The following is a 25,511-nucleotide window of genomic DNA, read 5'->3' on the forward strand; positions in this document are numbered from 1 at the left end:
AAAGGGAAAGGAGGGAAATAGCATGGGATTCTTTTTATTTACACCTTCTCCCTATTAATTTACTATATTTACATTTTCGTACTATAAAAATAAAATACATTAATTCATCTACTATTATGCTCAATCTACTTTGTAATTGTAAATTAAATGTATTATGCTTAATCTACTGCAATTGTAGAATGTTGAAATTAATATTTTATTCATATTCTTGTGCTCGAAATAGTTTGATGATAGTAGTAGCCGTCACGTTTAACTATAAATGAGTAAACGTTCCTACATAACTATGCGTATAATCATGTGTAAGGATCAAATCTTTACTTTTTTCTTATTTTCATAATAGCTTTACAGTGAATAAACTCTTCTAACTAAATTGTAGTGGTGTCATTAAACTTAAAGAGAAACACGTTTGTGTATAAGCATGTAATATAATACGTCCATCTTGATTATATTCTATTTATAACTAATACTCCCTCAGTTCCATAGTAACGGAGGCATATCTTTTCGAGCATGAAGATTAAAAAAAATTGTGTTAGGTGAGTTAAGTAAATGAAGAGTAAAGTGGAAAATAAAAAAAGGTATAGAGATGAAAAGAGAATAAAGTAAGAGAGAGTAAAGTAGGTGTGGAAAATTGTGTTGACTTTTACTAAAAAGAGAAATAACTCTATTACTATGGAACGTACCGAAATGACAAAATGACTTTATTACTATAGAAGTGAGGGAGTATATTTTTTGGGGAGTGATCAATTGCTAACTCATTATTTAATTGCTAACTATAACTAATTTAAGACCATAGGATTTTAGAAAACGTGTTGTCTACAATTTGTCACGTATAATTTTCGTTTTTATTAATTAAATTGAAAAAGATAAAAAAAACTACCAAATTAGGGTTTTAGATAAAAATGTCAATATAGTATTCGAAAATATCAACACAATGCTTTGAGAATGTTAACACATTGTTTATATTGACATTCTACATGTATTATATTAACATATTTTATATACTATGTTGACATTTGTGTTGTACAAGAAAATTAAAAATTTTCGAATTTTTTTTCAAATTTTGACATCGGAACATATGCGAGTGAGATCTCGTTAGAATCCTTATGAAATTATCTTTAATTTGATATATATTGTGCGAAAAAATAATTTAAATCGGGAAAATTATATGCATTTTAAAGTTATGGAATATTTTTCAAAAGTGAGTTACAACTAATTTGTTATAAATTGACCTTAATACCCTGTTGATGATTTTGTTGATCATATTAATATTTTGGAATTGACGATCTAGGCCCTTAATTTGAATATCTAATGACTATTATCTAATTATAATTAGTTGAGTTATATTCAATCAACCATTCCAAATAGGTATTTAATTAAACTTTATTTCAGAAAAAATAAATATAATAGTATTAAATACAGTAGATAACATAGAGCTGACCATATAAATAACTACTAATTAACACCTAGCTAATGGAGTAGCAAATTAATAACTGTGGCCCTCCGGTTGTCCTAAGTTTTAAGAGCATCCGTAACGCGGGCTCGATGCGGGCTCGGTCTCGTCTCGACGAGACGAGCCAGCATCGAGACAGCATTGCGAGGCTCGTCTCGTCTCGACGAGACGAGACATCTCATCGCGCGACGCGACCCGGCGAGGCCGGCTTCGAGCTGGCGAGACGACGCGCGCGCCCATGTGGCGCGCGCTGGAGCATTGCGTGACGCCCACTCGCTGGCCCGCGAGTGGACGTCGTAATTATGACGTAATAATTTTATTTTATTTTTTATAAATTCAAAAAATTCGAATTTAATAAATAAATAAAAATTCAAACGGGCAAATGACCGTTGGGAACAAAACGGTCGAATTTTCAATTTTTTTTTTTATTCTTCTATAAATATACTCCATTCACCATTTTACACACAAACACTACTCTCATTCCCCATTCCTCTTCCATTTTACACACAAACACTACTCTCAAATTGTTGAAAAAATGTCCGGCGATGGAAACTCCAGCGGCGGCGGCTCCGGCGGGTTCGACTTGAACTCGTTCGACGATTGGGCGAGCATGTACAACTGTTTGGGTACTCCCGGTTCGTCGTTGGGCACCCAAGGCTCGACCACCCCGCCGGCGTACCAAACACCACATTTTGATGTGGATGCAACTATCGTCCCTCCCCCCCCAAGAGGTACGGGCAATCGCCGGGATTATCCCAAATTCCGGATAATTTTTTGGCGCCTGAACGCATTTTGCCCGACTGGCCAATTGGTGGAGGCTCCAGCTCCGGCTCCGGCTCCGGCAGGATCAGCCTCAGCCTCGGCGTCAATGCCGAGGAGGAAGAGGAGGAAGAGGAGGCAGCGGATGCAGAGGCTGTGGGAGACGGCAGCCGTCATCCATACAGCCAAGCCGAGACGTTGGCTCTGTACGACGCTTGGATCAGCGTCTCGTACGATCCTGTCGTCGGGAATCAACAAACCCACAAGTGTTTTTGGCTAAAAGTCACCGAAGTTTACAACGCACGAAGGCCGACGAATACCGTTCCCCGCAACGTGAAGATGCTCCGCAGTCATTGGGACCGAACCGACAGAGATGTCAAAAATTTTTGCGCAATATACAGGGGAGAAGAGGCGAATTATTAGAGCGGATCCAGTGGAGCCGACATTCTGATAGCGGCGTTGCGGGTCTTCAAAGACGACGTCGGCAAAGATTTCAAGCTTGTCGATGTTTGGTCGCAAGTCCACCACCTTGAAAGGTGGGCTAGCGGTGTCGAGTCGGGATCGAAACGCACGAAGCGCACGGCGCGTGGCCACTACTCGTCTAGTGATGGCGGCGAAGGAAACACCTCACGTGAGGTCACGCCAACCGATGATGCAGGGGGGTCTTCTTCCGGTGCACGACGTCGGCCGCAAGGGACCAAGGCGGCGAAGACGGCTAGAGCCAGGGGGAGAGCGAGAGCGAGAGGGATGGGCCGCGGCGGACCAAGCCAGGCAGGCGAGGGCTCGGGCTCCGGCACGGGCACGGGCTCGCACACCCTAATGTCCATGTACCTAGTCGCCACGATGGCGAACCTCTCAAAAATGAATCCTGGCCAAGTTGCAGCCCATATGGCCGGAATTGAGTATATGAGAGCTCAACTTGGTATAGTTGCACCGCCGACTTCGGGGAATGATGATTCGCCGGCGGAGTAGTTTTTATAGTTTCATTTAGAGTATTTTAATTATGTAATTTTTTTATTTTTTAGGATTTTAAATTATGTATTTTTTTTCTATTTTTAGGCCTTTAAGTTGTAATATTTATTTTATTTTAATGAAGTGTGTTTTTATTAATTGAATTTTTTGGAATTAAAAATAAAAAATGAAATTGAATGAATAGTTAAGAGATGGTTAAGAGATGGAGGGTTGCAGACTTGCAGGTGTTGTCTCTTAGTTAAGAGATGAGCTGAAAAGTACAGTGGGGCCCATGAATAGTGAATAGATGAAGCGGTTAAGAGACGGATAAGAGACAGCGTTGCGGATGGCCTGACCCCTATCTAATTTTAAACTCTAATAATAACCTAATTAACCCTAAGTAGCCTCTTGTTATTCGTGAATTTCTAAACTCATACTGCATTACTTATTTAATTACAAGCAATGGTGGAGCTGAGCTGGGGTGAAATCTAGTAGGAGTACCTCACACAAACAAATTACTTCACCGTATAAATTTGATTTTTCATCAAATGTAGTAATAAAAATATTCTACATTATCATTCATTTTCTTTATACTACAACTTATTACGGAGTAAGTTTTCATCTATCTTTTCAAGTTAAATTATGACTCTTATCTCCGAAAAACGTTGTAGGAGAAATGAACATAAAAATGGAAAGGACGACTGTATGCCCACTAACTTTTATAGAGACTGGTTCGTTGTTTGGTTCTTTAGTTATGACTACCAAAAAAATATTCAAAAGAAAATTGTACGAAAATCCAGTACTTATTTAATTTGTGATTAAGTGCTAACTTTGGAAGAAATATTTTTAGTAGAGTTAATAGCAATTTAAATCATGAAGTTTGGTTAAATTTTAGTTTGTCTCACGAAGTTTAAAATTGAAATATTAAATCACAAAATTTCAATTTTTTTCAATTGTCCCGTTTATATATAAAATGTCATCTTTTCATGATATTAAAAATTTTCTTCGAAATAAGAAAAGAAAAGAAAAAAATAATAATTCTAGTACTTATTTTCATAAAACACACTATCCTTTAGAGACGACATTAAGTTCACAGATAGAATAATCAAGAAAAATTAAAATTTCATGATTTAATATTCAATTTTAAACTTCATAGAACAGATTAGAATATGATCAAACTTCATAATTTAAAGAAATACGATATTAATCCTATAATCAACATGATCTAAATAAAATGCAGCTTAAATTTTAGTGCATATAATAAAATGCAGCTTAAATTTGGTATATGTCAAATATCAATAATTAACTTAATGAATGATGGCCAATAAAATGTCAAAGTTAAGAGCAAAAAGTAAAAGCTGGGGCGTGCATTCTCCTGATGCTCCATGCCATTCTTTTTCTACAAGGAAACAAAATTTGGTCTAAACCAATCCCAATAAAGTTGCCATAATTTAACTTTTATTAAAATACATTCAATAACATAAATAATACTGACTTTGGATTTGAGCTCTATATGTTGTTGAATAACGACTTAAATTTGAATAGAAGTACTTAACTTAACGCATCTTATTCGCCAGATGATTTGACATAAATTTTTTCTATTTTAATCATATTCTAAAATTCTTAGAATGTCAATTCCCTTCATCCAAGCAATACTGTCTATTTTCTCGAAGAAGAAAATTAGAGAGCAGGCATGAGTGGTGCAACTAGTGTTTATTCAAAGAATGTAACACTGCACACTAGCTGGTCCCATTTTTTAACATAAGATTATTTCATACGTTTCTTTCCTTATTTAACAATATAATAATAACAAAATTATTATGAAAATTTGAGGAAATTTGGTTGAAAAATAATGATCACCATAATTCACTAAATTATTCTCAACAGGATTCATATTTTACTAATTTTTTCAACTAATTTTCTAACTTAAAATTCATGCCGAATCAAAATGTGACAATTGATGATGGACGGAGGAAGTAATTATTTAATGTAGAACTCATCGCACCATTCCAACCAACTTCTTCAATTGTATTCTTAATTTGTTTGAGAAGTATTTTAGTTAGAGTACTCTGTAATGGTCTCTAATCTATCATGGTTTCTTGTTCTTTTACTACTACTAGAAAAAAAAATTATAGTAAGATAAGCTTATAAGTTCTAATTGCATGATATGACATCCCTTTGTTTGAACAAAAAAAGAAGAAAGCAATTTTCTCAGGTTCCTTTCACATTTTGAAAACGTACTGATTTTTAATGCGCATATAGATAGGATCATAAGATGAGTTCACATTGATTTGAAGTATATAAATAATTATTTGTTACTTTGTATATTGGTTCCAACTGACGCAACAAGAGATTGATTGGTTAACTTGTTTATGCCATTTACATAGGCGAACCTCTAATCTCATACTTAATCTCATAATTAAGAAATGAGGTGTTGAACTATAAAACAAACCATGTTAGTTATTCATTGCATTATTTGATACATCATCATAGATTAGTGCTAAGTTGGGTGAAAACTTTTTCCTGGAGTATTTTTTTTGGCATGTTTATTAATTTATTTAGCAACTATTAGAACTCAAAGCTTATAATTGGACATAAAAAAATCACCTTATAGATTTCTGTATATGGTCATCGAGCAGCTTATAGATTTCGATATAATTATTATAGTATAAGTATGAATCCATTCTATAGCTATTAGTGATACTTATTCAGAACCATATTGCACCCATCTACTGATTTAATATCTGCAAGATTTCATGATAAATCTTTCTATCTATGCTTAATTGTTGTAGTGTGGCATTATTAATTTAGAGTTAACTAAAAAAATGGTTCCTGGATTATGGGCTTATCTCGCTTATAGTCCCTGCACTTTAAAAATATCGTCAGATATCCCTGGACTAAGGATTTATCTCAAATTTGGTCCTTTTTTTGATACGAAAATACCATTTTGAGCATTTGGGCAATTTGGTCTTTTTCACTTTTAACATTTTAAATATGACATTATTTCAGTGATTTACTAAATCTGATATTATTACAAAATTATCATTCTTCTTTCCTTTTGTCATCCTTCACTTTGTTTTTTATTTCAACATTAGATTTTATTTTATAAAATTAAATTTTAAATTTCAATTTTTAAATATCAATAATTTTTATTTAATTAAACTATTAATTCATAGACACTATAAATATTAATTAAATCATTAATTTTTGTTATTTAATATAATATTCATCTAAACTGAAGAAGTACAAAAAAATAATAGTTAATCGTGATGGAAAAATAAGAGCTATTCTATTTAGCCTTCGCTCTGTTGTTATAATTGCTTGTGATTAAATATTATGAAGTTAACTAAAAATTTGATACTACTAAAAATTTTATATTGGAGTATTTTTGTTGAAATTTTCTAGTTAATTTTGATTGTTTTCAAATTAATAAACGAAAATTATATTAGTCTTACATTAGATGCATATTTATTTCAGAATAAATCGTGTTATATGATCTATTTATGATTAAAACTATTAAATATTGATTAAAACTAAGGCGTCGTCATGCCTTATTCATTAAATATTAGACACTATCAAATATTGATTAAAACTATTATTTTTTCTTATTTAATAATTTTAATAATTAATAAAAATTTATTGATATTTAAAAATAGAAATTTAAATTTAATTTTATAAAATTAAATCTAATATTGAAATAAAGAAACAAAGTGAAGGATGACAAAAGGGAACAAGAATGATAATTTTGAAATAATATCAGATTTAGTACATCACTGAAATAATATCAGATTTAAAATGTTAGAAATTGTAGAAAGACCAAATTGCTCAAATTCTTAAAAGGGTATTTTCGTATAAAAAATGGCAAAAGGATTAAATTTGAGATAAACTCTTAGTTTAGAGATGTCTGACGATATTTTAAAAATTCAGGGACTATGGACAAGATAAACTCATAGGTCTATCAACCATCTTTTTAGCTCAATCGTTAATTAATTTCCAAATAGCAAGTATAAAATTCAATTGGCATGCAAAATAAAGAGTATTAATAATGAGAAAGAGTGGCTACAACAGACGAAATTTCGCAGCACCTTCCTGATATTGTCCGAAATTTTGATTGTATGCAAGTGACGTTAGTGGAGAGAATACAATTTTAATAATATCCTTTAACAATTTACATTGTAGTACTAGTAGTTAATTTAGTGCTAATTACTATTTAAATAGTAATTAATCTCTCGCTTTTGCATATAAATGATATTTAATTCTTTATTTTATATCATTTTTAGTATCTCATGACAAAAATAATCATAGATACTAAACATGTGAATTTTTGGTTATGGAGGATATTTTTGGAAATTTCAATTAAATAGTACTCCTACCAAATATGTGATTTCTTTTTCTTCCTTTCTTATTTCCTTTTTTCTTCTTTCTTTTTTCTTCATTTTCTTCTTTCTTTTTAGTATTTTATCTTCCTTCCTTCCTTCCTTTTTTCTCCTTAGTTTATGTTTCTTCTTATTTCTTTTCTCTTCTTTTTCTTCTTTCTTTTTAGCGTTTTATACATACATCTAGTTGCATTCATAATATAAATTAAGAACAAAACACTTAATTAAATTAATTATTTAAAGTAATTAAATCAATTGAATATTTTTTTATTAAATTATTTTATACTCATTTTAGGGTTGAAACACCTAACTAAAAATATTCAATTCTTGATATCATTACGAATACAATTCACAATTTCAAATTTTTATTAAGACTATATTGATTAATTATTAATTTAATATAAAATAATAAATAATAATAATAATAATTTAATAATATACTATAATTATTTATTAACTACTACTAGTGTGTATGTCCAAAATATCTTCTATGACACAAATAAGAAAATGCATTTGTTTAGAAGGTAGTTTGGGGTGAAAATCACACCAGGTACCAAAAATGTGATTTATAGGTATCAATTATGTGCGAAAGTGAAAGATCAAATACCATTTACGTAGTTCACTCTTTTTTAATTTAATATATCGTGCATTAGTTTTTGAAATGATTTGCAAGTTATTATATGAAGAATTTTTACAATGTTAGGTATGTGTTATATTTTTACCATATATATACAATAATGACTATTTTGTTATACCACTTATTTTGTACGTAGGGGTGTGATCAATTGCTAACTTTGTTAAGTTACTAACTTGCTAACTTATCAACACAATATATTAAAAATGTCAATATGATGACATTAAAATGTCAACACATAATTTTATTGAACTTCAATATAATGCGTTGATATTATGTGTTGACATTTTAATGTCACCGTACTAATACTTTAAATATAATATATTGATGAGTTAGCAGAATTAGCAATTTGAATTAGCAATTTAATATAACACACCATTTGCATGCAATATTTTTTTATAACCATCATGGAGTATTATAATAGTAAAATTTAATGGCCGGGATTAATTAATATTTCTTCAAAAGTTTGTGAATATATGATCTCCCCCAGATTTGAAGGACGAATATAATATTGCCCGGATAGGTACAATAACAAATTCAAAGTTTCCCATTTCGGTAAACATCTATTGGTTTATGCTTATTTAATTTAACTAACAATTTTATTTTTATTGGCTCGCATAATGAAACTGAAAAGCAGTAAGGACAAAACGTTTCCTCTCTCTCTCACACATATTCCTACAATGGACGAAACTTCGCCATAGCTTCGTGATATCGTGAAATCATGATCTCTGTCTTGTATTTTTATGGTTAAATTCAAAGGTAGTATCCTTTCGTTTAAGTAGGTGGTGCAATTTTTTTTTTGTTTTTTTTATCGTTATGATTTTTATTCTAAAACACATTAGAGAACTGATTCCATTGTTATAACTTATAAATAGGCCCAGTTTATTTCCTTTTAAGATAAACTGATAATGCCTTGTTAATTTGTTATGTGGACCAATGTGACGCTCTAAATTTTCGATCCCTTTTTTCGAGATAAATCGGATTTAGTATATTAAAGCTCTACAAGAAGCCGTGTCATTTTGTAATCGATGGTCGACTTTTGAATGATATGAATACTTTGTTTTTGTTGGAAGATAAGCGCAAGGAATTTAGAGCATCTCCAGTGGCGCCCTTCCCACTAGAACTTCCACTAGGACTTCCCATACAAAATTCATGCCACGTCATCACTAGGACTTCCCATTGCACTAGAACTTCCCGCAATAAAATTAAATTCACAATTATTCAATTTACGGAATTAAAATTTCGACACGAATACGAACGGGGAAAAGCGAATATTTCATTAAAAAAAAACATACATTCTTCGAAAAAAAAAATTACATAGTCAATAAAAAAAATTAACCACTTCAACGTCCACCCCTCCGCGTCCAAACCTCTTCGGTGATATCCTCCTGAAGTCGAATATGGGCATCTCTTTGTCGCATGTCGGCAAATGCGCGCAACCGCTTAACCTCTCCATGAGGTACCCCCATGTTCACATTCGCGCTGGCCACGCCGTGGCTTGGACCGGCACCCGTATAATCTTCGTTGGTCCACTGAGTCAGTTCGTCACCTTCACTTTCGACAATCATGTTGTGCAAAATGATACATGCGTACATAGCAACATCCAATTCATCCTCACTATCACTATCACTAGCGCCTCCGCCACTACCACCCGCACGACTACTAGCCATTCTAGAAATACTTGAAAATAGAGTTTAGAGAGAGAAACTTGTCAACACAAGGGTGTGAATGAAATGAAGTTCAACGAGCCCTATTTATAGAGTTTTTTTTTTTTTAAAAAAAAAACAAACTTAATCCGACGTCCGACCGGGACGTCCGACCCAGCCACAATGGCGGACGTCCGGTCGGACGCCGACAGGCGAGCCCATCCGACAGGCAAATGGGACGGGCGTGTCCTACCATTTCGCCCACAGCGGCGGACGTCCGGTCGGACTTTCGCGACGTCCTATCGCGACGTCCGCCGTAGGAGATGCTCTTAATACTTAGGGCCCGTCTGGTAGCCCTAAATAGCCCAGAAACACCATTCTTTCAGGGCAATTCTCCCGTTTGGTAGCAGCCCCTCCAATCGGCCGACCCGGCATACTCCAAGCGGGTTTCCAGGTTCTACATACTACTATCGGCAGATCTGTGCTAGCACTATCAGAGGAGGGAGTGGTATAGTTTTCACGACTCTGCCGTTAACACCGATTGGGAGTCCAATTATACAAAAATATCCTCTGAAAGTTGACGTATTTTGTTGGTCCACCGCTGCAGGTGAACATTATTCCGTTTGAATTTGCAAAGCTTCAGGGGCCGGCGAAGGCGTTTACCCAATTTCGAAGTCGGCCGACAATCCAATCCGGTGACCGCCTATTTTCAATTTCGGTATCAATGCCGCCAATTTCATTCGGGTATGTCGAATTTTCTGGTTTTTGGGTTTGTTCTGGTAGATATGATTATGCAATTGCTGTTGCTGTTTGAATTTGGGTTGAAATCTGGTGTCAATTTTGACCCTTCGTGGGTGGCCGATTATTATGCAAGCCGTATATGCATTGTTTGCCCTGTCAAAATGTTCGGATTGTGTAGAATATTTGCAATTTTTCTGGTTGTGATGTTGATTTTTCAGCATGGATTTGTGTAAATTCACCCAAAGATGAACACTTTACTCCCTCTGTATACATGTTCACAGCTTGGAATGCAGATTTTCAGTTTTTACAAGCTTCATCGGATGGGGCAGCTCTGAATACTCGTCATATGTGTGGTTTAGATGTAGCATTGTGTATTCATTGCTACAAATTGGGATTGTTTTGAATAAAATTCCAATGTTCAAGTCTAGTTTTTGCATTATGTTATTCGGTCTTACTTACCTACTTATCACATTTCTGGAAATAAGTAATGACCAATTGATTTAAGGCAGCCACCACGAATTCCATTGTGTTGCTCCTTTGAGTTTAAGGTACTGAGTTTCCATTACAGGATGGAGGACCCCCGAGATAGGAAGAGAAAGGAGATGGAGGCCGCGGTAGTCATGACCGAGGAAGAAGGGAAGAAAGCCATGTTGTGAGAGAGAGGGAGTGACCAAAGGAGCTTGGAGTCTGGAGGAGGACAAGATTCTTGTTGAGTTTATCACATAGAATGGACATGGCACTTGGAGAAATCTCCCTCGGCTTGTAGGTTTTTTCTTCTTCTTTTTTTTTTATACCAATTTTGCCATTTTAGTTTTTCTGATGCAATAGTTTACTGTATGGTAGTAGCTGAGTTTGTGTTGAAAAGATGGAAAATAATTAAGGCATTTTGTGCTCTGTCTGTTTTCATTTGTTAAGCAAAGGTCCAAGAATTGATTTTGTTTTGTGTGTGTGTGTGTGTGATGTTCCTAGTTTGTGATTGAGGGTTTTAGGAGTTGGAGATGGAACTTGTTGTGTTCCATGCTGATTGTGTTCTTAGAGCAAGGAGGATGAGGAACTTGTTTGCTGTTATCTCAATGATTGTGGGATATGCAGCAAGAGATGAGATGGGGGAGGCACGGAGCCTTTATGATTTGGCCGCTGAGAGGAATTTTGTGATGTGGATTGCTGTTATATCTGGTTATGTGATGCTGCAGAGATATGAGGATGTTTTAGCTTTGTTTCGTGAGTATGCAACAGTGGATCGACAACTCCAGATGGGGTGATCCTCGTCAGCATGCTTGTTGCATGTGCTGTGCAAGCTGAAGTTGATCCTGGGAAACAAATTCATGGATACATGTTAAGGTTTGGGATTATGATTTATGATGGATAAGAAGGTGTGATGAGGGGTAGTTTAGTCAAGCAAATTTTGTTTCAGCCATACTCTAATTCAACCAAACCAAGGAAACTAGGCTATAATTTTTGGTTGGCCTGAACCAAACAACCTACAACTCTATCCACTCATTCATGAAACACCATTTTCATTGGGTTTGTGTTAATATTTGTTGGGCTACCAGACGAGCCCTTAAAAAACAACCATTATAGAAATATCTTAAAAGACAAAAGTACCAAGAGCCAAAAGTTATGCATAAAGGAATGCATATGAAGCTACACGCCTCCCTATAGAAATACATACACTTCGTGGGAAAGGACAATACACACACTACACTCCAAGTCCCTTTATCTTTTAGAAACAAGAAGACACGAGCTGGTACTTTTTAGGCCATGTTTGGTTGACGAGAAAGTAAAATTGGCAAAGAAAATGATACCTGGAAAAAATGATTCCTAGTAACTTTACTTTCATGTGTTTGAAAAATATCAAGATCTTAAATTTAAATTTTAATTTAAACACCACTAAAAATATACTTATTACCATTTTATTTATTAAAAACAATAATAAAATAAATTTTTCAATAAATTATTAATTACAAATAATAATAATTATATTATTATATTTATTATTATGATGGATAGTTTAAGTATGGATTGCCCATCACAATATATAATAATATAATTGTATTATAGTCACATAGAATATTATACTCATTTATTATAATAATAAATATGAGTGTATTATTATTATTATTATTATTATTGAATAAATTTTAAAATTTAAAATTTTAATACAACTTTATTAATTAATTATTAATTTATAAAATATAATAATTATTATTTATTATACAATTTATATTATATAACTATATTTTAATTATTTAATAAATTATTAATTACTGTTATGAAATATTATAAAATATAGTTATAATTATGATCATTTTAATCGTAGTTATTTATTAAACTGAAATTAAGTACTAATTTTAAATTATTTTTAATACATTATAAATAATAATAATAATAATAATAATAATAATAATAAAACTAGACTATATTGCATTAAATATGTAAGAATCCTAAAACTGAGAAAAATAATACCTAAAAATAGTTAGGATTTAGAATCCTGGAAAGTTGTACTAACTTTCCTTGTTCTCGGATTCTTATTACTTTCCCGGTTTAACTAAAACCAAAACAAGCACATGAATTTAGAATTTAAAGAATCAGATTACTTTGCAAGACAGAATCCTGACGATCAAACATGACCTTAGAGATTTGTTGAAAAGATTACTACTTGTAATAAATTACAAAAGAAGTGAGGAAGGCAAATCCTCCCTTCTCTCTCCCTCTATTTTCACAGCCACAATCTTTCAAATGGAACTACGGGAGCAGCCCTCTTGTTAGAGCATCCATGGTAGGATTAACCAATAGTCTAGCAATAAGACTAACAAAAAATATCTTCTGCCACATCACTAGGACTAACCGCAGTCTGTCACATCATCAGGACTAACCATAGCACAATAATAGGCTAGCACTAGGATTAGCCGACGCCCTAGCCAATAAAATAAACTGACAAATATGATTAATGCATTTTAATTATTGGTGTTTATCAAATATTAAAAAAATGAAGTGCAATGACTTGTAAATAATAGAGTATAAATAAATAAAAAAAAAAAAAAAAAAAAAAATCGGCTAGCCGATCGGTGTCCGTGCAATAGCGGACTAGCTAGCGATCGGCTAACGGTGCTAGGTCGCAGATGAGCACTTGTCCTACTTCGGGACGTCCGTCACGTTAGCCTAACGTAATAGTGGACGACCTCACGCTCTAACCGCTAGTCCGTGCTTTTGTCCACTATTTCGGATGTTCTTGCACTTCCATCCCATGTTCCTCAAACCTGTAAAGAAGTGCAGTTACCCAATTAGTGAAGGAACATGTACTATAAGAAGTTCAATAAGCAAAACTACACCAAGAGAGTAGTGAATAAATGTAGAATAGGAGTAGCAAGGATCTGCCAAAGAATTGTCATCATATCTTCCCACTTCCCCAAGGGACGAACAGGGACAAGAAGCATAAGGTGAATAATAAAAATAAAATATGACATCTAGTGATGGAAATCACAAAAATGATAATAAAAAAGTAAACGGAGTAATTATGAAAATAAAAATTATAAAATTTGGATGTGCCATGTTGCAAGCCACTGTGGGCTCATTATTGTAAATATGTGTGTGTTTGTCTTATTAAAAAGGAATACGATTTACTTTGAGACAATAAAAAAAAAAACTACTTACTTTTTAAACGGAGGGAGTATTGATTAATTATTATCGTGCACTATTATAATACTCTCTTCGTCCCATAAAGATTGTCCCACTTTGACCGGGTACGGATTTTAAGAAATCTAATAGAAAGTAAGTTGAAAAAGTTAGTGGAATGTGGGTCCTATTTTTATATATTAGTTTTACAATAAAATGTGAGTATAAATGAGTTAGTGGAATATGAGGTCCACTACCAAAAATGGTAAAAAAAATGAAATGGGACAAACTTTGTGGAATGGATCGAAATGAAAAAATGGGACAATTTTTACGATAGTAGTAAATTAAACTGTTTGAATTTTAGGGAACACACTAAGTAGTTAAATTGATAAGTAGTATGACATATATATTTGGGCCTTAATTGAGATAAAGCCCATCTCAAGCCCATCAATTTATTTAGTTGATCCTCGTCATCGTGAAACCGCTTTCTTCCGTTGCCGTCACTGCTCCACCGTCACACACTCCTTTCACCCTCCATCAAGGTTAGAGTTCCTAATCCTAATTCGAGCTAAATTAAGGTGAGATTCCACTTGAATCTTCAAATTGTAGCCTAATTTGTGTTAGTTAGTATAATTAGATATGATTTAGTATATTTTATTGTGAGAGAATTTGAATTGCAAGTCGTGTGAATGCAGATGTAATCAATATTTTTACTGGTATTATTAATTTCAAGTATTGCAGAAAAGAGAAATCGCCTTATCACTTGACAACCAAACAAATATTTCTTCTCCCCAACTCGCCTTCGAATCCTTCAAAATGACCGGAAAGAGTAAGATTCTCATAATCGGCGGCACTGGATACATCGGAAAATTCATCGTCCATGCCGCCGTCGCCGCTGCTCACCCTACTTTCGTCTTAATCAGAGACTCCACTCTTTCTAAGCCCCAAAAATCTGAACTAATCCAAAGCTTCACAGATTCCGGCGTCAATTTCATACACGTGAGCTCGATTCTCACGTTTTTTACTTTTAATTTCAATTGTAGTTTGTATTCAGTTTCTATACATTCATAATTATTGACATTTGAATTCAATTTTTGGTTACCTAAAAATGGTGTAGGGAGATATGTATGAACACGAGAGCTTAGTGAGAGCAATTAAACAAGTTGATGTGGTGATATCAGCCGTTGGATACGCTCAGTTGAATGATCAGGATCGGATTCTAGCTGCTATTAAAGAGGCTGGTAATGTTAAGGTACCTTAGATCTGCATAACAAATCTGCAGTATGAAAATTTCTGAATTGAATTTGATGTGGAATTCACATTTAGTTCTGTTATTGACTAATGCAAATCATAATGAACATTTAGCCTCCTTTACTCTTGTGTAGAGTGATAGTTTTATTGGTGTTAGATTGGATTCGTTCTTTTATGACGGATATGTGCATGATTTTTCGTGGTGTTTGATGGCAATCCAGAGATTCTTTCCATCGGAATTTGGAAATGATGTTGACCGCGTTCATTCTGTTGAGCCGGCAACATCAGTGTTCCAACACAAAGCTCAGTTCCGTCGTGTTGTGGAGGCAGCAGGGGTTCCTTATACTTACGTCTCGTGCAACTTCTTCGCTGGTGTGTTTATTAGAACACTGGGTCAGTTGGATGCCACAAATCCTCCAAGAGACAAAGTTGTTATCTTAGGAGATGGGAACATGAAAGGTACTTACCAGTGAAGCCTTTTATTTACTCATTGTTGGATCATTTTATCCCTTCAAATTAATTTTGTGTATAGTCAAATATTCACCCTTGCTTAGAGGTAGGGAGGATTAGGGAATTTCAATCACCATAGAAAAAGTGCATCGTAGTGATATATGATCACCTCATTGGCCCCTTAAATGAAGTGGTGATGTCGTAGTTCTTGGTCTGTCAAGATGTGTTGTTCATTTCTCGAACTCTAAGACGAAGTGGGTGATGGCGTAGTTCTGAACCCTGATTATCAATCACACTCCTATGTTCCCTTTTCTTGTTGCAGCTGTATATAATAAGGAAGAAGACATAGCCACTTACACCATCAAAGCTGTGGATGATCCAAGAACATCAAATAAGATCCTCTACGTCAGACCAGTTGCCAATACTATTTCCATGAATGACATAACGACGTTGTGGGAGAACAAGATAGGCAAAAAACTCAAACGGGTGTATGTTCCGGAGGAGCAAGTTCTTAAAGACATCCAAGGTGAAAATATAGGCTTTGCTTCTCAATCTAGTCTAGTAGATGTTTTGAATGCCCTGAATTGTGAATTTATGTGTTTTGCAGAAGCCTCATCCCCTTTAAATGTGAGACTAGGCATAATGCACTCTGTTTATGTAAAGGGAGATCAGACCAACTTTGATATTGAGCCGTCGTTTGGAGTTGAGGCATCGGAGCTATATCCAGATGTTAAGTATACCACAGTCAATGAGATGCTTGACCAATATGTTTGAATTATAACTTGCAAAGCGTTTGTTTTTGTGTGAGACAGACTTAAGAGTTGTGAATTCAGTTGAGTAAATTCAAGTGTGATTGTGTGGATATTGAGATTAGATATCAAATTATCAAGTCTCCTTGTTACTTGAGCAACCATGGCATGTCAAGTCACTAGCTTATTTTTGGGTGATTGCGTAGATTTTGGGTATATATCACCCATACTTAGATTAATTCAGAGATAATCTAATGTTTTTGTACTGTTAAGATGAATCATAATCAAATTTGGTTGATGACATGAGAATATGTTGCGTCTTGTATTGATATTATATTGTTATATCTTCAAGACAGTTTTAAATAGAGGCAAATAATTAGAGGATTTAAACTGATAAATTCCTTTCACGGGAGATATTTTTAAAAATTTATATTTTCTTTATAATCAGTTAAAAATCAGACACGAGCCCAAACGTTAAATTAGGTTACAAAGAAGGTCAATAAAAGATGGCGAACAAGTGTGAGTTAGTCCAGCAGTGGAGAGGTTAATGTTTGAGGCTAAAGAGTCTTGAGTCTTAACAAACCTTTAAATTTAAATTCATGACTCATCAAATAAAAAAATTGATGGCAAACAAGTATGTGGACATATTTTTTAATACACTAGTCACTAACCTCCAGAGCTAACTCTATCTTCGTTTGATTATACTACTAAATTACTAATACTTGTAGATAAACAAGAGAAATAATTTCTTGATGTAAAAAGACAATTTAGGGGACCATCTAAAACACATACGTGTCAATAAAATCTCACGCAATAGATATGTGTGTGTATCCATCTTTTAGTAACAATGAACTATATGTACAAAACTTGCAATGAAAATTAAGAAAGTTGGTTTTCACAAAATATGCAACTTCCGTATTTTGTCGATATCAGTCCGGCATATGGGACAACTCTTCATTTCTTCAATTATAAGCCTACAAAAGTACAAAATTAAAATAAAAAGAATGCCACATATAAATATTTGGAAACATATCAAATATTATCCCAATAGTTAAGTACATTCCAGAAAGGGTCCCATTATTTTAATTTTTAAATATAACGACCTTGTTTCAATAATCTAATCGCTGCTAAATTTGATGATATATATTCATGTAGTCCAGAGTTTCAAATTTGAGCTCACGATGACATAATTTTTAAACCTAGTGTTGCAATTATTAAAAAAGAAAGGATATGTGCGTACCTTTTAGCGCAAGTGTAACAAGTAATAGAATGTCCACAAGGTACAAAGAGACAGCTTCTTTGGTCGTCGTAACATATCACGCATATCTTTCCATCGTATAAATCGTCCGATGATGAAGTGCAACTCTTGTCACCAGTCGACTCAATGTCGTCCTCATTTGTCCCATACGAAGATATGAACCAAGCTTCCACCTTTGAAGACGATAAACCGCTCGTCTCACCAACCCTCGCTCCTCCGCCATCGTCTCCGGAATCCCACAAGAGTTTCATCATCAACGCAATCACCATCAAGAATACTACTAAAATTTCATCACCGCAAAATAAATAAATAATCTGTCACAATGGATCATTACAATTTAAGTAGTAAATCAAATACTCTATCTATCTCTAAACATTATTCTCGTTCTGCTATTTGGATGCTACCCTCTTATATATGATCACTCTCAATATATCAATATTTATTCTCCCATATAGCTCAATCCTCACCACTTTATCTACTCAACAAATTCATTAATTTTTATTAATATTATTTCTCTACTCATACAACACTAAATAATTTGATATAGTACTTCTTAGTAATTTATATTTTATATTATCAACATTCTAAAACGACATATCAACGCCACTAGACTCATCGTGACGTCCCTGTCAAGTGTAACATCAATAATAGTATGATAGCAGCGTTGGTTGTGCATATTTATTAATACTCACTCCATCTCTCAAAAATTGTCCACTTTGATTCTGACACGGATTTTAAAAAAATGTACTAAAAGGAAGTGAGTTGAAAAGGTTAGTGGAATAGATGTCTCATTTTATATATTAAATTTATAATAAAATGTGAATGAGATGTGTTATTAGAATGTGGATCTACTTATCATTTATAGTGAAAAATGAAAGTTGATAATTAATGAGGGACGGAGGGAGCAATAAAATTTATTTCAAGGAAGACCTTATTGCAAGTAACATTTAATGATCAAAGGTAGTAGTAATAATCACGCATTAACTTTATCAGTTGCAAGCTTGTAAAAGTGGTTTCAGCAGTAATTTACACTATGACAACTTTGGATCTAATTTGCAAAAGTAAAATACAAGATCTCTTATAGTAACAATGCAGAGTTTTTTAATAAAAATTTACCACTTATTGCGATGTAAAACAAGACTTCTATAGGAAAGTCCAGACCGTGACCATCGTCCTGCCACAAAACAAAAACAAATTCAAAAGAGAAAATTGAAAATGCAAGATTAAATGTAAGAAAAGATGAATTATCAGTTATAATGTGATTGAGCAGATTAAAATCAACTTCAGATGATGATTTTGAAAAACAGTATATAAATACTCCTAATTAATTAGTTTTACCCTCTCAATCTAATAAATTAAAACTGAACTGAAAAGTGAAAATCTGATACAAAGAGTTGTGTTTACCTTGAGATGGATCATGCCTCTCTCTTCTTCTTCTTCTCTTGAATGAAGAAACTGTGATTCCAAAATAAGCCTGCAGTTTCTGTGATGAAATTAATATTTAAATTTTTAAGAATTTCATGGTTTGGGAATTTGGGAAATGAGGAATGAGGGCTGGCTCACGAAAACTGGATGTTGGCACAAAATGATGAATTATCAGTTACTTTGCTGAAGAGGTGACCAATTTTAAATACTGATAGAGTTGGTCGAGCTCAAAGTCTTCTGTCTAATTAAATACTCCTATTTCTATTTATTGAGCCGACGACAGTTTCGAAATATTAAAAGGGAGATTTTAAATGGAAGTCCTATTTTGTTACGAAAAGTCAAGATTCAAGTGATTACAAAATTGAAATTGGGGGAGAAAAGAATAGTTCTACAAAAATGAGTTTGTGAATTTGATTTTTATCTTTGGGATTACATCACATATACGTGTATAATCATTATGTATGTGTCCCCTATAATGATTCTCATCGGCATACTTTGTAGTTTGCACTACTCATTTAGCTTTACTTACAATCTTTCTATTGATTCAAATGTCGATACATGCTGATTAAGATCCAACCATCTGCATCGGCATGATCGATTGCTAATTTTTTTAAATTGCTAACTCTGTTAACTCATCAACACAATATATTAAAGATGTCAACACATAATTTTGTTGACATTTTTAATACACTGTTTTGATAAGTTAGCAGAGTTAACAATTTAAAAAATTAACAATATAACGTACTCCAACCATTTAACCTATTTTTGAGTATGAGTCTTTTTAAAAAGTAGTTTCATTTTAATTATTTACTTCAAACTCAAATTCAAAAAAATATTTCATATTCACCTATTTTTTATATTCTTTTAATTATACCTACATACTTATTCAAATTACACATTAATCCCACAACACTTTATCAATATGTTATATATATTAAATAATTAAATAAAATTTTCTTGTTAATATATTTATATACTCCCTTGTTCCAAAAGAGTATGAACATTTAGTTTGGCATGAATTTTAATGCACCATTGGAAAAGTAAGAGAGTGATAGAAAGAATTTTTTTTAAAGTATTGTTAGTGGAGAATAAATCTCACCTCACTAGACAGAAAAGATTTTTCCAAAGTTAGAAATTTCATACTTTTCAGGGACGAACTAAAAATGAAATAGTTCATACTTTTCAAGAATAGATGGAATAATAAATATTCTTTATATTAAAAATATTATAGAGTACTACTCCCTCTGTCCCAAGATATTAGACCCTTATTCCACTTTGAGGTGTTCCAATACACTTGAACCATTTCTATTTATGGTAAAAATTTACTCTACTACCAACTCCACTTACACCACTAAACAACTATCTCATAAATTCCTATGCCCAAAAGAAAAGGGTCTAATATCTTAGGACGAAGGGAATACTAATTAACTTGAAAATGAAAATACAACATGCTACAATAAAATTGAAACATAACATTTAAAAACATCACAATTACAAAAACAAATCACAATACGCATTTTACGGAAAAAAGCTCAACAACAAGAACAACCAAATGGCGATGTAACTACAACATATTCTTCGTACTTCAACAATATTGGAGGATTGGAAGATTTGGATGATTTACGGGATTATTAGATTACATTTTTTCATTTTGTTATTATAACTTATTGTTCGTGTTTTAGCTCACATTAGTTAAATAATAATGGGTGATTTGCAATATTTCAAAAATTTGCAGTAGTACCATATTTCGTGTTGTTTTGTAGAAAAAATTTAAAAATAAATTTGGGTTTAGTATATAATTGGAAACTTTTTTACACCAAAAATGGATTTTTAATGTATAGTTGGAGATGGTAAAACCACACAATTAGTATTGAGATAAATGTAAATTTAAAATTCTAGTAAGTTTTAAGATATTATTTTAAATTCGAGTTGATCTTCGAAATATTTCAGTTAAAAGCAAAATTTACACTTGTTAGGTAGAAAATTAGATTATTATATTGTTTTAGATGTTTCATAGATGAATTTAGATACTCCCTCAGTCCAACAAAGATAGTCCCATTTTGATCCGGCACGGATTTTAAGAAATGTAATGAAAAGTGAGTTGAAAAAGTTGGTGGGATGTGAGGCCTACTTTAAAGTATTAGTTTTATAATAAAATGTGAGTATGAATGAGTTGGTGAAATATGAGGTTCACTATAAAAAATGGTAAAAGTGAAATGAGACAAACTTTATAGGACGGACGGAAATATGAAAAATTAGGACAATCTTTGTGGGACGTAGGGACTACTTATCAAATGTAAAACTCATCGAAAAATTTTGAAACCCATAATCATAATCTGGGTTGCACTTCCCGTTGTTAAATGATTGAAGAATGAACCAATTATTTGAATCTCAATCCAAATTATTTTTATTGCAATCTAAAGAAATTCAATAAATCTGATGGAGTGAAGCAATTGATAACACTTTTTTTTTCAATAATTGATTTTACTTTGCTTGGATATTATGGGCTATTGTTCACATGATCTATCAATTTCTCATTGAATATTATTTAGTCTCCAGAATGCATATGGCTCATCTAGTAAGGCTAATTGACTGGCAAATTAAACTAATAAAACCAAATATAATATAAAAAAATAACAATTTAATTTTTATAGAACGGTACAGAAATTCTCTATAATAATAAAAAAAATTAATGCACTCATATATTTCGTGTAATCCTATGTTTAAATACACCATAGTCATTATTAAGGATATAGTTTTGCATTTATAGATAAATTTGTGTTAAAATGACAAACTCTCTTAAAGTGACACTATGACACCACTTATACACCAATATTATAAACACTATACAACAATTTATAGATTGCTGTGTAGCGTGTTGGATATTGCTGGCCAAAAAAATTGTTGTATAGTGTACAAAATATTGCTGGCCGTCTTTTTCAGATTTTTTTTGCCACGTGGCAGCTTATTATTCGTCCACGTGTACAAATAATTGGTTAGAAATGGTGGTATGATGTTAGGTGGTGGCACCCTAACACTCCCCTTTATAGATATATACTATAAAAGGAAGCATTAGGGTGACATTATGAGTGACACCATAACAATAATTTAACCCTTTAGATCTATAAAATGGATGCTTACGATTGAATTGATTAAATAGAGTTCGAATTGCAGTCTTATGTGTTTGATATTGCAGACGTGGGTATTTTAGTCAATTCCAAAAAAAAAAATCAAGTACAACAAAGTAGTAATATATAAACTGCAAATACTACTGGTTAACACTGCAATCTAGTAAGATAAAAAATTATTATTACGAATATTGCAGGCATGTAACACTACGAATGTTGCATTGAGTAACACTGCAATCTGGTAACATACTAAAAATAGAGAATGCCGATTTTTTCCTTCAGCGTTTTCTTATGTTCCAATTTAATTAGAATGTGCTGCCACATGGTATCTTGAGATTCACACGATGATGCGTATTTTAGAGTATCTAAACCGGTTCGCACAATATATCAAGTTTAATTAATTAACTCTAATAATACTACAATAATGCAAGATTACAGTGTCGTAAGTAATATTTCAAGTGTCGATCCACATGGAGGTGAAAGATTGTTTAAACCTACAAAAATATAAAAACATAACGAAGGTTTGATATTTGGTTTTGAAAGATGTTGACAAAATTAAAACAAACGAATAAAATCAGAAAGATTTCACAAACGGAAAGACATGTCACTCCAAGTTGTTCATTAGACTTGAAAGCACATATTTTGGGATTAAATTAATCAACCTAATCGCATACACTAAACATGTTTGTAACATATAGTTCACAGTCAGTTGAACACTTGTTCCATGAACTAATTTTCCAAGATATTAAATTCCTACGGAAGCGCTGGAATAAAAGATCATCTACAATATAAACTGACCTAACCCATTGTCAAATTATCCTCTGAACAATTCAAATTCAACAACACATCAATTGATTAGTCCATCCAAGTCTATATTAAAGAGACGATAAACAAGGATTAAACATCTATAACAATAGAAGCCTCTAAAGTGATAGAATCTAACATTAAACACATCAATGATATCAAAACGTGAATTCAAAGATGTAGATACATTTAAACAAGCATAAATCATAACTTGGAGCAACATTGAGAGTTTAGTCTAAACATATGGTAATAATCACAATGAAAATCATAGAAAGCATCCTCTTGTTGAGTGCAATGGAGATTCGGAGATAGTTCGTCAGAATGTTGGCCGAAATTTCTTCCTTCTCTCTTTCTCTCTTCTTCCCCCTCTCTTTGTGTCCAAGGAAGTCTCTCCCTACCCAAAAACTGCCTCCAAACTATTAAAAAAAATTGAATTTGGCGGTTACTACGTCTTCGTACCCGGCCGGGTGAATTATTGGGCATGAAAATCACCCGACCGGGTGTCTAATTTTGAGCACATTCTGGACTCACGATGCAGAATGGACAGTCTATCAAATTGGTTATTTTGCACGACTCTTTTTTCAATGACCTTGTTCTCAATCCGAGCTTCATTCCATGTCCCGTTTCACCATCCATCCTGCTTCCTACACCATAAAACATACTTTTGGGAGCATCAAACCATATAAATCACGTAAAACATTGGAAGTAAAGATATATTATTTGATTCACATCACATGATCTTCAGATCTAACAACCTATAATGGTGGTATGATGTTACAATAAAGTGAGTTGTCATATTAATATATCCCTATATAGATTCTTTATTAAATAATAATGAATATCCATTTCCTTTTAGAAAAGGTATAAAATTTTCATTGATTTTGAATGGCTTGCAGTTGAAGAATAATAATTGAGATCGATAATTATTTCAAAGGTAATAATTGCTTTTGAATATTTTATATGTTGTGAGCAAAGATGTTTCAGATAATTAGTACCGGATTATTTTAGTTTGCATGTCTTATAATTAAATATGTATTATTTATGAGATTATAATTAAATATGTATTATATTTTATTTATGAGATTATTCTCACAATTTAATTATAAATATATAATTATATAAAATAAGGATAATTAATATATATAGCTATCCATTTCATTTAAAATAATCTCAGAATTTAATTCTATATGAATTTTTATATAATAATTAATTATAACAAATAACCGGCACCATATAGTATATTAAAATGAGACAATGGCGTGACCACGGCAGCAATAGGTTCCTTCTTTCTAGCACTCACTCGTAATATTTGATTATTTATATTTATGTATTTATTTATAAAACGTCGTTCAGCTATAGGACAGATTCTGCATTATCTGTTTAAAAATATAATTATTTTGAAGTCCGACTCTTATTTAATTACCACAAGCGAATAATTAATCTCAAGCTTATAGGAGTAGCATCAATGACCTTTTGTACTTGCATATTTTACGGAAAATGTTTTTTAAGTTACTTGATTGTTGAAATATGTGCTGAACCAAAACACTGTAAGGAAATTACTTTCTGGACTAAAACTTTGTACAAAATTTAAAATATAATCCAAATACTGTATAGTTGTCGTGTTTATCCATTCTCGTGATCTTTTTTCAATTTTAAGACTATATCTAATTTTATCCAACTAAAGTCTAAACAACATTTAAGTTCATCACCGTCATCAATTGTTCAGTCATATCATATGAAAAAAATACCAAAAAGAAATATATCAAAGAGTATTCAGTATTGCATGAATTCTCAATTCATGAAAAATTAAATCACCAAAGTAGAAACAAAATTCCAATAAGGAATAGTAGGTAACACAATAAGAACTTTGTCTCTAATATCCTTAGTTCCCTAGTAGATTTTATTAGAATAAATAAGTAGCTAGCAGGAGTATTGTGTTTCGTTAAACACACTAGCCAAGCTCATTATCAAATTTGTTGATTACGGAATAATACTACATATACTAATAACTTATATATTTGCTTTAACCAATTATGGGTAGAGTTATACATAATCTTAATTGCAAACAAAGATTACAAACTGTGTATACATTTTTTAAGTACTCCATGTCAACTACACGTGGAGTACCATATAAATACATTTATGAGTGGCCCGCATAGACAGCGCAGCTGATTCCGGAGAGACAGAATTGCAAAATTTGCCAAGGATCGATTTTCACTACTGTCTGTGTGGTTGCGAAATCTCTCAAGCAAAAATGTGAGAACTTGGGAAGTG

General features: G+C 32.7%; 2 protein-coding genes and 1 long non-coding RNA gene across 7 annotated transcripts; 2 read left to right on the plus strand and 1 right to left on the minus strand.

Moving 5' to 3' along the window:
- Positions 1 to 10,194: 10,194 nt before the first annotated feature.
- LOC125197036 (uncharacterized) lies at positions 10,195 to 11,475 on the plus strand. The gene is made up of 3 exons (XR_007171983.2): positions 10,195 to 10,324; positions 10,424 to 10,560; positions 11,126 to 11,475. It is a non-coding gene; the product is annotated as an uncharacterized LOC125197036 (long non-coding RNA).
- A 3,117-nt stretch (positions 11,476 to 14,592) lies between these two features.
- LOC125197035 (phenylcoumaran benzylic ether reductase POP1-like) lies at positions 14,593 to 16,783 on the plus strand. Of its 4 annotated transcripts, none has more exons than XM_048095729.1 (6): positions 14,593 to 14,714; positions 14,914 to 15,171; positions 15,290 to 15,424; positions 15,645 to 15,882; positions 16,196 to 16,399; positions 16,481 to 16,783. In XM_048095729.1, the coding sequence occupies exons 2-6, from the start codon at positions 14,989 to 14,991 to the stop codon at positions 16,645 to 16,647; spliced, it is 927 nt and encodes a 308-aa protein (XP_047951686.1). In that variant the 5' UTR covers positions 14,593 to 14,714; positions 14,914 to 14,988; the 3' UTR covers positions 16,648 to 16,783. The 4 variants fall into 4 exon arrangements, with proteins under 4 accessions (XP_047951686.1, XP_047951684.1, XP_047951683.1 ...); XM_048095727.2 differs by having other exon boundaries at positions 14,622 to 14,750; positions 14,906 to 15,171; XM_048095726.2 differs by having other exon boundaries at positions 14,622 to 14,750.
- A 612-nt stretch (positions 16,784 to 17,395) lies between these two features.
- Positions 17,396 to 19,686, minus strand: LOC125193375 (uncharacterized). 2 transcript variants are annotated; one of them, XM_048091147.2, is made up of 5 exons: positions 19,444 to 19,686; positions 19,285 to 19,363; positions 18,997 to 19,054; positions 17,863 to 18,160; positions 17,396 to 17,596 (listed from the first exon to the last, which is right to left on the minus strand). In XM_048091147.2, exons 2-5 carry the CDS (start codon positions 19,297 to 19,299, stop codon positions 17,518 to 17,520), a joined length of 450 nt encoding a protein of 149 aa, XP_047947104.1. In that variant the 5' UTR covers positions 19,300 to 19,363; positions 19,444 to 19,686; the 3' UTR covers positions 17,396 to 17,517. The 2 variants fall into 2 exon arrangements, with proteins under 2 accessions (XP_047947104.1, XP_047947105.1); XM_048091148.2 differs by having other exon boundaries at positions 17,863 to 18,157; positions 19,285 to 19,686.
- Positions 19,687 to 25,511: the final 5,825 nt, after the last annotated feature.

Source organism: Salvia hispanica, chromosome 4, assembly GCF_029641045.1.
Source record: "Salvia hispanica isolate PSC_SH4W2 chromosome 4, Shi_PSC_v1, whole genome shotgun sequence".
NCBI classification, from domain to species: Eukaryota; Viridiplantae; Streptophyta; class Magnoliopsida; order Lamiales; family Lamiaceae; genus Salvia; species Salvia hispanica.